The sequence below is a fragment of the Pleurodeles waltl genome, chromosome 4_2, assembly GCF_031143425.1.
Source record: "Pleurodeles waltl isolate 20211129_DDA chromosome 4_2, aPleWal1.hap1.20221129, whole genome shotgun sequence".
NCBI classification, from domain to species: domain Eukaryota; kingdom Metazoa; phylum Chordata; class Amphibia; order Caudata; family Salamandridae; genus Pleurodeles; species Pleurodeles waltl.
In genome coordinates, this window is record NC_090443.1 from 67149855 (window position 1) to 67164741 (window position 14887).

Below are 14887 nucleotides of genomic sequence, written 5' to 3' on the forward strand. Positions count from 1 at the left end.
TATATATACATACACATATACATATATTAGCCAAACAATCCATGCACACCTTTTGGCACCATCCGATGAGCGAGTGCGGTTGTTGTTTAGGAACGCAAGAGCATTCTTCTGCTGCTCACTGAGCTGAATGGAGCCGGAAGCATCACACATGAGCAGCTCCCGAATGAGCTGGATCTGGCGCTCCTGCAATACAGAAAAAACAGAGTCAGAGACTGCTGCACAGAGCTTCAGAGAAGAATCCTTGGAAACATGCACAGCAGTATGGAAACGTATAATAGACAATTTTCCCCCACGTCAGATAAGTTTATCTGAAGGAGGCAGATGCTCGATCTTCATGTCTCTACTCACCAGTCGCTCACAGTCTGCTTCTGCACGCTGCCTCCGCTTGATCTCCACGTCCACCTGATTGCGAGCATGCTTCAGTTTCACCTCTAAAGCACTGCGCTCTGTCTCAGTCTTCATCAGGGTTTCCCTGGCCCTGCCTAGCTCTTGCTCAGTCTTTTGCCATTTCTTCCGGAACTCATCAAATGTCTTGGCCAGCTGGATGAACTCTGGAGCAGAAAAATGGTGAAGATTCAGTGATCCAAAATAGATCAACAACTGCAGTAAAGGGCACAGTCACTTTGACGCGGGGACTGTTCCCACAGCGTTGTAGCTCTGCAAAAGATACTTTGCTAGAAAGCAACTTTTTTTCCAGCCCTGTATAGGTCCATCCGCCTGGCTCCCATCCTTGCTTTCCTATATAGAGATTCACCGAATTTGATACTAGTCTCCACTTTCATGCCGGAGCCCACTATAAACTGTCAACCTACTGACCACCTTACAAATCCAGTCTTCGACACAAAGGATGGAGTGCAAGAAAAATGTAATTCCCACCCCTTGAACTTTAAAGGATACAGTGCTCACAAAACTTCCTCTCCACTCAAACACTGGAATTATTCCATCCTGTAAGGTTATTATTTATATTAAACATCAGCTGCAGTCAGCAGTGCCCAGTGACAGCCAGTAAAGCATACCCAACTGCTCTGCTACATTACCCGACATTTCTGCTAAGTTTTTCTGGAAGGAGTCCTCATATGGCGACATATTAAGAGGGGTGGGGGGCGGGTTCACTTTTTAGTGTCCATTAAAAAAGAAAAACTAAAATAATCGACATTAGTGTGCCCTCGCCCATCTCCTGGCGTACATACCAGCACACAGGGCTACTGGCATCAGACAGGCACGGACATGTCATTAGCATGAACAATCTTATACTCAAGCTATGCCAGCCAGTTGAATTTATAATACAAATATTATACTGTAAGTTTAATACCAATTTAAGATAGTGGTATAAAGCACCGTACAGATTTCATAAACCTTTCACAAATGCAGTTGCAGCAGAACAAAGAAACAAATATAATTGTATCACACAGACAAAAATAGCATAGCAGTCGCAGCGAGTTACAGAACAGAGGGAGAAGACTATGTAGGATGGGACAGACTATGCAATAATAAATATCTGCATTCGCTACCAGATACTTTTAATATAGCAACTGATGTAAGAGCAATCTGTTCAAGTTAGCCAGGAAGTGATTTTGAATAATGAATGGATTACTTGTTCCAGCAAACCATCCAAATGTTGCCACTGCAAATGCAACACACCTGCAAAAAAAATCCTATTAAGAATAAAGTCTCAAGACACACCCTAACAGCAAAATGTATATGCTGAAATGTCCTCTATATTTATAATTCCCACTTCGTGCGTTTTTAAAGGTATTTTCTTTAGCAGAATGAAACTTTGACCAAACGCTTTACAAGAGCACCACAGATGGTACCAAAAGCAGCGACGGTAAAGTGGGCACAACAGTTGAAGAGGACCTTCGAGTTATCGATGTTTGTGCCTGATACGTGGTTATCACAGAAGACAGATGTACACCTACAGTACCCGCAGTTGTAGCTCACTTAAGCATTCAGGCATGAGATGTGCATATTTACATGAACGCGAAAATAGGGCAGTACTCATTTGTGTTCTTCTGTTTGCAATAGAGATGTTTAGAATGAGGTTTCGACCAAGTAGCCCCATCAACAAAGCCTTAAGACTTTCAGCATAACTAGTGAAAAGACAAATCCCCCCCACCCCCAAAAAAAATAAAACTTACGGGGCTCGATGCCTTCGTTTAGCACGTCCACCTGGCGGATCAGCTGCTCGAACAGATTGCGCAGGTTCATCATGGTCGTCATCGCCATCTCCCTGAAACACGGAGCGGGCAGTGGGTTACAAACTCTCCTACTTGAGGGAGGCAGCTGGGCCACAGCTGCAGAGTGAAATGTTTAACGTTTTAGTGAAAGCTTTCCACGGAGAACGAAACACTGGCATGTAATCGGACTACAGACTCCACAAAGGTCTGCAGTGTCTTTTGTGTTGAAAACAACCGTCTCTCTGCTGAGCACTGTTTGCCTTCTAGCTGGCAAGGATGACATCTATGGAGAACCCCATTTTCTGCATTCAGCCCGTTGAGCTGCCTCCTCTTACAAACCGCAAGTGCCTTGGACAGGTATGTCAGGTATGCATGAAGACTAACTGAAGCTTGCCAGTTACGAGTTAAAATGTAAGAGTAGCGCGAGAGAGCAATACTCCTAACATTGTTTTGGTAACGACTTTTTAAATCTATCAGAGATCGATGCACTCGTCTTTGTTTCTAAAGCAGGTGTACAAGGTTTGGTAATCGATATGTCGCATTAAATGATACCAAATTCTATACTCCTTTCTAAAACAGGGCACGCACACAAAAGATTCTACTACTATTTTAACCTGTGGGGAATTAATTAAATATATCACCATGAACGAGTGGCAATAACATGGCCGATTGGAGAATATTCTCCATGACAGTAAAACCACATAGCACAGTAAGGTACCAAGCAAGGATGTACTCACGAAAAGAAATCCCAGTTCCTTGTAAGCCAAATAGCACACGAGCAATTGGGCAAAGACTTTGCACGACTGCTGTCATTACACTGAGCTTAAGAGGTATTGTTGCACACTTTAGTATTTGTGTGCTACTATTTCCCAGTCTACACATAATACTGTTATGGCCTATGTAAATGGTTGGCGTCTTGTACAAGATCAATTATTTTTTTAACAAATAGTTCCTTTATAGACATTCTGGTGCTTATAAGAGTATTGGGTCTAGTTTCTGAGATTAAGTGCCCCTTAAAAAGAGACTCCAGAGCCTGAACATATACACTCACTGGAGGAAAGGAAGGGCACAGAGGCCACTAGAGACAGACAGTTCAGGTCTTATGGGTATAGTAGCGCACCAGTGAACTAGTCTGCTTTATGGAACTGCATAGTAGGAATTTCGAAAGAACAACATTATAATATTGTAGAAATAATTGGCAGTACATGCATTGTAGAGCATCCCAACGGAGGACAAGAAAAACACATTCATTCAAAGTTAAGGGAAAGAAACAGGAGTACAATCACAGAGTAAAGGACGGAGCATGCCATTAGAGAGCCAAAAAAAGTAAATTCATACTGAATTGGCATGGCTGTCCCAATCTGTAATAAACTGTATTATTTTATGTTTTCATTACCCTAGATCATGCCATATAACTTACAAGACTCACCACAAAACTCGTATGCTGCCAAAAGGCATCGAAGCATTTTCTCATTGTCTGAGAGTGTAGCTTGCCTACCTCGTGAGAGGCTCTGACTCTTTTTATGCCATACAAATATTTTTAAATCGTAAGTATTCGTAAGACTATTGGCCACCATGTTTGCAAACGTTACAGAGAAACAGAACGGTTGTATTTTTATATCCCTGCTCACAACGTTATTAAAACCCTTCACTAAGCTTATTTTTCGCTTTTGCAGTCAGAGGGATAAATCATGACACACAACGATTATATCTAAAATTCTTCAATTAAGAACCAAAATACTGCAGAACGTTATCTAGGGTGTATACTTTGACGATATGTACTACAAATTCAAACTAATATGATAGTTCTCGCTTTTACCACAACCCCAGGGGGCAATGGTTAAATTAAGCCCATTGACCCTTCTGGAGGGATTTACGCCAATGCGTTTTACTTAAAAATGGACAAACATCTGGCTCAATTTTCAGCACTTACATGTGGTTTTGACGATCCAGGACTGAGAAATTGCCACTCAACCATGCAAGCCTAGATATCCAAGACATATAGCAATCCAAACTAGATGAATATACCTCCAAACAGTAACAGTTTCAGGAAGGCTTGACGAAATGAATGTGCATTTCAGTGCGCCACAACTCACCAACTCTGCACTGCAAAGCCATTTTTACCAGAAAACTACTTTAGAACAGCAGTCGATGCACTATTGATAATGCTGTAACGACCAACACCCCCCCCAAACAACTTGACATCTGAAAAGTGACGTGTAGACCATAACTACCATTTTCTATTGAACAGAATTAAACCAAATGTCAAACAGCTCCACAAGCTTTCACTATTTACTCGTAAAACCATCAATACCTGTTCATTGATGTACAAGACAATAACACAACCCATCATAACTGGTGACCAAGGATGGAGGAGAGCTTTGCAAAGCATACAGAATCAAACCGTAATCTGGTAAATGCAGGAATAAAAAGCTCATCTGACAAGTCTTCCCCTGCTGAGCTCCACGATGTGTGGAATTCCAACAGATTCAGAATTTGTGATGCACTATCCATCCTCCGAGCCAGAAAATAGGTCATTGCTCTCTACTTCAAGCAAATCCTCAATGCAGGAAGACTTTATGGTTATAGCACGTGTGAAGAGAGCTTCCTTCACACTACCCACCAATCAACCACTCATTGCTGCTCCACCTGCAGTGTACCCAAATCTATAGACCTACTCATCCCATTTCCAGCACTAATCTGTCCCTGCCATCTTTATACAATGTATCCCCTCTAACGTACGGTGCAACACTGCTTTTTAATTAGCTTTGTGCTAGGCATACAAATATATGCACATAGCCTGTTCTTACTACTTGACTTACTAAGCACATAATACAAGGGATTCTCTAACGCCTGTATAAAAAGACCTGCTAATTTCTTTATAATACATGGGATTCTGCAAACCCTGGATAAAAGCGGACTATAGTTTCTTTATAATCTGTGACTTGTGAACACACAACTGCTAATTTTAAGGAAATTACATCAGAACCCAACTGCAATAACTTATTAGAATGGGTTTTGACATCACACAGCCTGAAGTAAGAGGCAGTAGTCGGGTACACGGTTAGTCAGGTCACAGAGCATAATTGAAGCAGATGTTCAAATAATTTAAACTGAACCAGAGTTATCTTTCTTCTGGGTTTCTAGCTATGGAGTGACATGCAGAAAGAAGATATTTATGGCAACATATTTATTTCTGCACTCCTCAGGTATTTATAGAAATGTTGGAATGTTTATGCATGTTTCTACAGATTCTAAACAAATGCGCTTTTATGGTCAAATGACTTGTATTAAACGGATTCTAATATCTTCTTGCAACAAATATTCAACAGTTTGTTGATGTACTTAACTTTGCACTAGACATTCTATTGTATTCTTCATATTGAGAATATTCTCACTCCTATGAAAGAGCTATGCATCAAAGATTCAAGAAGTTTGTTGGAAAGGTGATAGTGTGACGATGTATTATAAGGAATAAAGTACCACTGTTCTACACGTTAAGTATATTGCAAGTCACCTTGGAGTTCCGGAACCTTATAACGGAACTCTGTTTTCAGTCTTGTTTCTCTCTATGGTCATGGAAGACTTGGAATATACCTATAATGTATGGTGGGGGTACTTTATCTCATATGTACAGCCAAAGCTGTGCTCCCTGGCCGTGTGCTGCACTATACACGTGATAAGCACTGCAGTGTGAAGTGTCTCTGTTTGGAAAATACTAAGAGTGGTACAAAAAGTGCATTGAATTCTCTCCGAAAGTTCCTGATCACATGTGTTATGTCTGGCCCTCTCCCTTCTTCCACACTAAGGTTTCCCAGTCGTAATCTACACAAACATCAGCTTCCTATTTTTAGGTCTGGCTTTTAGGAGTTTCAAGAACACTTCATGGAGGGGCTTTGGCTTCACTCACATGTCGGTGGACAGGAGTACATGCCATACTGGGCAGAAGTTGTGTGTTTCCATGGGGGGGGGGGGGGGGGGGGGGGGAGTGTTTCCTCTACATGCAACTGTGATTATTTTGTTCATTTATCCAGCCGCCTGATCCAGCAACAGTATGGCTTTCCACAGAAGGCTTACTAACACGCAAGTATCAATCGTACAGTGAGATGGAGCTTGATCTCTTTTCAGAGACATCCAAACAGCACTGTTGTGTAACTAAATAATCTTAGATAAGTATATAATTTGTGGTGTAGTTCCCGGACAATAGCACAGACAGAAGGATGGCAATCATGATGAATGTGTTGTTTTACAGTCTCAGCACCTTCCTTTCCCATCATGCACTTAAATTTCAGAGTGCAGTTTGGGGAGTCAATGCAACTCTAATCTATATTCATTTTAAGGTCTGACCCGATAGCGTAGTTCGTGCCAAACCTTATGTAGTTGTAGTGAAATGTGTGTTTTGACCACTGACTTAGTGTTGCACCACTTTGCCCTGGATTAGCTGTTCAGTGTTTACCAGTTACAGACTACATTTTGTATTCAGTTTAGCCTTAGATTCATTCTGCCTACTGACTTTATCACAGCATTAGACACTGCCATGTTAAAGGCTGCCTGTAGTTTTCCACATTGTAAACTGTGCATTCTGTCTTGTTTTCGTGCTTTTTCTCGCCAAGGGCTTTGGTTGTTAAGGATGTACTCAGACGGCAGGGAACAGCCTTGTTTTGACTTGACATCTTGGGATTGTGGCCAAACCCCAATGTGTTATTTTCAAAGCATACCTAAACTAGCCAGCATGTTTGAATTGCGAAATAAGGGTTTTTTTTTTTTTCCAGAAAGCTCCCTTTGATTTCTTAAGATATAAAAAAGACCGACTGCAACAGTATGAGGGTCAGTGGCCTCAATCAGGATTCTAGACATCAGACGCCCGATATCTTTCCCGTGAGGGTAGGGATCTCTTTCTCTGTCAGACGGGGTCATCATCTTGCTGGCATGAGAAAGATGAAGAACCTGACAGGCCCTACAGTGATGCTTTTTTAATTCATTATTTGCTTTGCATTATAAAATAGATACATATATTTGATGTGTATATTGCAGTGGAGAATAATTTTGGTATGTTTCCTTTCATTGCGGTGACTATTTTTAAATGTGTGCTATTAACATGCTGCTCTTCTTTTAGGAACCTGGTGGTGAAATAATAAATGCCTTCTTTGAACTAAGAAGTGCATTCCAAAGATTTTTGTCAGCTCGGTCATTAGTGAAAAGTAAAACAGTAGTCAACAAAAGGAGCTTTCAGCGTACTACTAAGAGAGGGGCCTATACTCCACACACTTATGGGTTCCCCAGAGTAGAAGGTTTTATAGGACTAAGGTGTGTGCTCCTATTGAGAGAGTGCTTGCATTGCACGTTTTGACTTGTAGCATAACCTATGGTCAATACAGCAGGATTGTGGTATGTTAAAATCAATCCATTTGAGGTTGGATTGTTACTACTCTGTATGAAAGCCAGCAGATAATAGTTTTGGTACACAGACCTTTCAAATTACTGTAGTAGGGAAAGGTGATGGTTACCTCACGTGGCAAAAACAATTGACTTTTCATTGAAATGTGTGAAAGGTTACAAAGCATACTACAAAGATGATGAATATATATATATATATATATATATATATATATATATATATATATATATATCTCAACCTGCTGATCAATGAAAAACATTTTTTTCATGCCAACAGATGTTCCAAAAGTCACACCGATCCTGTGCTCTATCAGTTACAAGTTTAGCTGTCAACACCTCAGAGTCCAGCTCTTGTGCGACCATACACAACTGGATTGTATGCACCAAGGTTATGTCTATATAGCAGGCAGTGCAATGCTAGAAAAAAGTGTCTGTCTTTTAATATTGGTGTGTTTGCACTAATAAGACACGGATAGCCAACAGGTAGTATTAAAGAAACAGCTGTTTAACACTGTCAGAGGTCAAGGTATAAGTTCAAGACAATGAACTGTAATGCAGAGTTTTAGAACTGTACCAACCACTGTTATGTTTAGTATGTTCTCAACTAATTAATATGCCATAGGCATCAGTAGTGTACAGACACTGGGGCTTCTTCCAGGTATAACCTAAGAGTAGTTCCTCAAATTATATGAAGAAAGGTCTGTACCTAATTATAAAAAATAATTTAAAAAAAAAAAAAAAACACACACAAAGGTGATCGGTTAGAATATTTGAATCAAATACTTCAAAATGGGTGTTGTTAAGGAAATATGAAGGAGGCACTCACCATTACAAAACATACTCTTGTGGTAAGACCACTGCAATTCACAAATACATATCTACACTTAGTGCAACTCTAATAGTGTAAAGCTGGCTACCATCTACTCCAGCCCAGACTTGCTTTAAGTCAAGCATCACACATGGCCAACAACCATTGGAAAGGAGCATTTTAAAAACGTTTTTAGTCAGAAGCTAATAACTAGTTCAGGAAGGAGCATGAGTGAAAGCAGTTACTTTTTGTATTTACAAAAGTAGCGTCGACCTGAACCGGCCATCAGCTTTTGACAAAAAAATATGCACTGGATATGTTCTCGTATAAAATTGCATGCGTCTGCAGACTTACAGACAATCCATCTTCTAACCGCTCAGTTGTTTATGCTTGTACACACGGGTAGACTCCCAAACATCCCCTTTTGGCACAAAATATTCTTCAAGCTTTATCCATCCCAAGTTATACTGCCATCCTGCCAATGTCAACCCAGTTACTCTTTCTGTCGTACAACGTCTCTTCAGAGCTCTGACTACCTATTAATTTGTGACCAAGACAAATGTGTTATACCTGTTGGTAATCACTCTCACTGAAACATGCAGTCGCACAGGAAAGTAGATCAATAGTTCAGATCGACTGAAGCATTTCCATTACTCAAGTTTCTGCTCATCTCAAAGTTTGCAGCAAATCAACGCCACACCGCTCAAGTGCATAAACGTCCATTCATTTGACAGTGTAATATAGTTATTTATATGAATCTTCCTAAACCCTCCACCTAAAAAAAAAAAAAAAAAGGTTATACCCCACTACAGATGTTGATCATTCATCCTACAAATACCAAGCTCCTCGCCCTCTACATCCATAACTTCCAACTCGACTAATTTAGATGGTAGTCATGCCTGTTTAGTCAGACCTAACACTTTTAATTATATATATCCATCCATCTATATGGAGAGAAAGAGAGAGAGGAGAGCAGAATAAAAGGGCAGACTGAAGAGGAGAGATGTTAGGGAAAGGATGAGAAGGGCCAAGGTAATGTGATCAAGACGGACCAAAAGGAGGGTAATGGTAAGAAGAAGTGCAAAAACAACCCCTAGAAGCAGAGGACAGGACTGGTGTGGTGGAAACAAGAAAGCTGGAGTGGAAGTAGGAAGTGGAACTGTTCAGGGAAAGAGCCAGGAAAGACTAAAGTGCTATGGAATAAGACAGAATGATGAAAGGAGAAAAAGTAATAACAGGTGCACGAAAAAAGGAGAAAAAAAAAAAAATGGGAAGTGAGTTGAAAAGATAAAAGCCAATAGGTTTCGCCCTTGTTTTTTTTATTGCTAAGTGGATTGAAAAATGTTGCAATAAATTTGTTTTAAATTTGATAAACCATCCATGATTTCTCAAATGTTGAAACAAACATTATAACATTTTTGTAACATTTGTATTCCAGTTAGATAGAACAAAGAAACAAAGGCGAAACCTATTGACTTGGCACAAAGAAGACATAGGACCAGCTCCCTGTATTGTATGACCGATACGCTTTAATTGCCCAAATATTCTCTGTATTGTAGTACAGATACACTCTAAATACCCTGAATACGTGGCTCCCTGTATTTTATTACTGATACGCTTTAAATGCCCTCAATATGCGCCTGGACACAAGAGCAAGAGAAATGTAGGTAGCAGTAGGTGTCGGTAGAGATAGGTAGAGGCAGGTGTTGGTAGGGGGAGCTGTAGGTAGAGCTATCCAAGAATAAAAGCACCATCAGCGCTTTAAGTGCAAAACAAGAGGCAGTAACATGTGTAATAACACAGGCTGCAGAAAGAGATTAAAGGCGGAGTCGAAACAGCCAGTTCCAATACATTGTGTGATCACAGTAATTGTAAGCCTGTTGCATGCAAACCCTAGGAGAGAAGGTGTGGCCTACCGGCCTGAGCTGGTAACTTTGGAGCTGGGAAAACAGGCTCAAGTCTCGGTATTGGCTCAACATCCTGTGATTCTGGGCAAATCACTTAATCTCCACGTGCCTACCAAAAATAAATGTCTCCTCCAATGTAACCGGTGCTCATGTACATCACACCAATACTTTCAAGTTGATGGGCGCCGACACCTAATAAACAGTGACATGCCCGAACAACATACCATCACAGAGCGCAAAGCAAAAGAAATTAAAAAAAAAAAAAAAAAAGTACTTTCACACACCGCGAAAAATCATAAAAATGTTACTAGACCTGCAGGTCGAGTGCTTGAATAATCTACTCGACCAAACTGTAATGTACTTGACCCAGAAATGGGTCTCAAACTGTGTGACCCTAGGGAAATATTGTATTTTACAATCACCTTTCCCTTCATTCTCACAAGTGCACCTTGAAATACGAGTTCAGCATTTCTGCTGTAAAAAAAACAACAACAAAAAACCACACACAGTTATATTCGAAGCACCCCAGGCCTCTTGTTGAAAGAGAATCCCCTCTCCTGGAGGACATGGTTTGCAAAATCCTAGGAAGCACAACCAGGGAAATCCCGGATGATGAACTAGCCCTTGCAAAGGTGGCGGGACGATAGCCACCCTTTCATCAGGCAAAACCCCTGGCTCGGATGGTTTCCTGACAGAGCTCTACCACCGATGTAGTGATATCCTGAGGCCTCACCTCCCTAAAATATACAAAAAAGCTGAGAAAGAAGGCCACTTCCCCTCTGGGATCGACCAGGCCACTATCATGGTAATCCCCAAGACCCAGCCTCCATCGCACAGCTGCTCAGCATACCGACCCATTTTTCTGTTGAACACCGAGATCAAGGTGTTGTCAACTGTACACGCCACCAGGTTGAAGCCCGTACTCCCCACATTGATACACCCAGACCAATTTGGGTTTATGCCCTCGCGCAGTACCAGACACTGCATTAGGCGACTGCGAGTTGCCCTGTCGCGCCGTGGGGTCTTGACCTGGGCACCCTTAGCTCTTCTCCTCAATTTCGAAAAAGCCTTCAACACTGTGGACTGGTCCTACTTGGAGCAGGTCCTCCAGGGCAATGGGATTGGACCTAAGTTCCATGGCCTAGTAAAATTACTTTACTCCATCCCGAATGCACGAGTCCAAGTAAACAGGGTGGTCTCAGATCCATTCCCCATACACTGCGGTACTCGTCAAGGATGCCCACTATCCCAGTTACTGTTCACACTTGCGATAGAACCTTTGGCGAAAATACTGAGAGGGAACCCCCTAATAGCAGGTTGGGCATGGCTGGAAGACCCTGAAGGCAGAGTGGCGCTATAAGCAGACGATGTTCTCATTTATCTCACCAATCCAGCCACAAGAGTCCCACGGATCTTGCAGCTCTTGGACCTCTTCTACCAGGCCTCTGGTCTGACTTTAAACCCTGGCAAATCACTCCTGGTCCCGCTACACCCTTCCAGAGAATGCATTGACTGGCAGCGAAACATTCCGATCAGACGCAACAATTTTAAGTACCTAGGCCTACACGTAGCCTTATACCTGAGCTAGCATGGGATTTAAATGCCTCGCCATTCACAAAAAAAAAAATCAAAGAAGACCTCCAAAAATGGAGGTGCTTACCTCTCAATCTACTGGGCAGAATAGCACTCTATAAAATGATGATACTCCCCAGATTTTTATGCCTCCTGCAAAACTTCCCTAAGTTCCCCCAGAAGTGGTTCACTGAGATGGATACAGTGGCGCGTCAGTTCTTGTGGCATGGCTCACGCACTAAATTGGCCCTTACCACATGCCAGAGAGATACCTATGATGGAGGACTGGGTATGTCTAAAATCTATTTCTACTACCTTGCAACCCACTTGCTAGTGAATAATGACTGGCTGGGAGGAGGCTGGACAGCCCCTGCCTACAGACTCGAGATTCAGACAATTGGCTACCCCGGAGTCTTTGATGTCTTATATGGTAGCCAGATTCCTCAAGGCACCCCGGAAGTTACGAGGGTGGTTTTACTGGGTTGGCGAGCGGCCCAGAAAGTGGCAGGATCATCTCACCCGGCAGACCCCCTTGTGGCAGGGGAGACGACTGCTAGAGGTCTCAACACTAGAGGGATTCCAAAAATGGGACAACATTGGGATCACCACCCTTGGAAATGTCTGGGGAGAGTCACATATGCAGACCTTTGAGGAGCTCCAAGAAATCTACTCACTAAACAAAACCCAATTTCATAAATATTTACAGCTTAGACATGCACTTCTGGTACACATCCGACCACGGGACGGCGTCCCCGATTGCAGCCCCATGGAGGTGAGGACCTTGATGGGAGGCCTGGGCAGAGGAGGAATCTCCCAGCTTTATCGCTCCCTGCTCTCCAATACCGCCCCCTCTCTTGAAAGTCTTCACCGGAAATGGGAGGGATGGGTGGGCCCCATAGAGGAGGAAGACTGGAGAGACTTGTTAATGGCCCCTAGGACCTTGACCTTGACGTCCCGATTTCGAGTACTCCAGACCCTCTTCCTCCACACAGCATACTTCATCCCTGAAAGACTTTTTAGAGCAGGCTTGCGACAGACAGACGATTGTCCTCGGTGCTCATGCCCAGACGCTGACTTTTTCCACATGGTCTGGTCATGCCCGGTCATAGCCACTTACTGGGGGGTGATTATGAGGGAGGTTTCGAGGGTCTTACAATCAGAGGTGGAGATGGCCCCCCCTTCCCCTCCTCCTGGGGGCAATAGGGGAGACTGGACTGGGAAGAGCGTACCGTATCTTCTTGGGAGTGGTCTACCTGGTGGCAAAGAGGGACATTAGGGCAGACTGGAAGGCAGGAGTGGCTCCCACATTGACCAAGTGGAGGCGGGGTGTGGACTGGTGTGCGCTATGTGAAAAGCCTGTATACGAAGCCAGAGAATGCCTGGACAAATACAACAAAATATGGGGGAAATGGGGGAGCATGTAGACCGCTTGGCCAATTGCAGAACGGGGCCCCTCCACCTGTGTGTGTACGGGAGGGACCGCCCACTGGTTGGAACTTGCCTGCCCCCTCCCCCCTCCCCACCCCCCACCACAAGTGATCAGAGCCCTCACGACGCAATACTGTTATCCAAATACTACTCAGTTTAGGTCGTCCCAAGACACTATCCAGTGTCATGTTGCTTATTTTTATATGTTTGTATTTTCGTATTTCATTCCATTTACTTTTCATAAAATCAATAAAAATTCTTTATAAAAAAATATATATTTCTTTTCATCACACAGAAGTACAAAAAAAAATGGTCTTTCACAGCTACTGAAATATATTTTGAAATGCTTGTAAAGTTGACTTAGTTATACAAATGTTGTGTGTTAGGAAGCAAAAACAACAAGTGATGGACGGAATGCTGAAGGTTTAATCCATCGTTCTTTTGCTCACCATGCCACCCCAGTTTGGACCCAGCCATATGCAAATCAGTCTTGACCCTGTTCCTCATGGGAACAGTCCAGACCGAACTGCCAAGCCAGGTCCTCACTGGACCGGAAACAAGCATCCTGGGACCGGTTTCGGGGTTTCACCCCTCATCAGCCAGGCTAGCTTGAATCCAGTGGCATGGGAAGCACGGGACCCACGTCTGGGCATACCCTTCCCATTTAGGGCGACAAAGCAAAAACAACAAGTGATGGACGGAATGCTGAACATTGTCAAACACTCACCCCCAGTCATAGATCTGGGTTTAATCCATCGTTCTTTTGCTCACCATGCCACCCCAGTTTGGACCCAGCCACAGCCATGCAGCATCTCCTGCAAGTGCTACACGGGGATTTTTCATACAGTATTCCACACTCGCCTTTTAGTCAAGTCTCACGCCAAGCGCTCCAGTGTCTTTGCACCTTTCCAATTTTTCCTCTCCTGCGGTTGTGATACCGCTCCTCTAGTAGCTCTCCACAAATACAGTTTCGTCCTCACACAACTTACCCCCTCCCCGGGAACTCCGGGACAGGTCTCCGTTTCTGCGGTCCGATTCCTGTTCTACTTCCGGACCCGCGCGCTTTCCCTGTAAAAGTAAATCCCCTTCTTCCGTAGGTAAACGTACAGCTACTCAAACAGCAAGCTGCGCGCCTGACTCCTATTTTTCAAAACTCACTTTTGCCCAATCCGCGTGCACTTCCGGTTAGTCGCCATGGAGAAATGTTGGCCTCCTCGACTCCTCCGTAGGGCTAAAGGAACAGTCATGGACACAGAGAAAGGACTCCCGTATTGTGCGAAACGCTGCAATAGCGAGTTATACAACCACAGTAGAATGCCGCAGCCCGATTCACATGAAGAAAACTATTACTTTTGCTATAAGTCAATATTTCACACGAGTCATCCAGTTGAACGAGTCTTAAAATTCAGTTGTGCAAACTAACAACATGCCATAGAAACATGTAAAATTGCTTTTTAAAAAAATAATAATAATAATTGCTATTCATTGGAAATTTGAGTTATTGAGGCTTTCTCAGCACGATATCAGAATATCTAAGTAAACATTGAGTTATTGTTCCGATAAAAAGTTAATTAATCAAAGATGGCCCCCAGCGTGTC

The 14887-nt window shown here is 42.8% G+C and overlaps 1 protein-coding gene across 3 annotated transcripts in view; it reads right to left on the bottom strand.

The window, feature by feature from the left end:
- The window catches only part of RACGAP1 (Rac GTPase activating protein 1), a 35097-nt gene extending 20547 nt beyond the window's left edge, over positions 1-14550 (bottom strand). The window contains exons 1-4 of one of the 3 annotated variants that reach the window (XM_069230675.1): positions 14279-14433; positions 2139-2230; positions 349-551; positions 50-183 (exon numbers count right to left, since the gene is read on the bottom strand). In XM_069230675.1, coding sequence (XP_069086776.1) covers positions 50-183; positions 349-551; positions 2139-2226 — 425 coding nt within the window. In that variant the 5' untranslated portion in view covers positions 2227-2230; positions 14279-14433. The other 2 variants (XM_069230673.1, XM_069230674.1) reach the window with 2 other exon arrangements.
- Between the last annotated feature and the right edge of the window lie 337 nt (positions 14551-14887).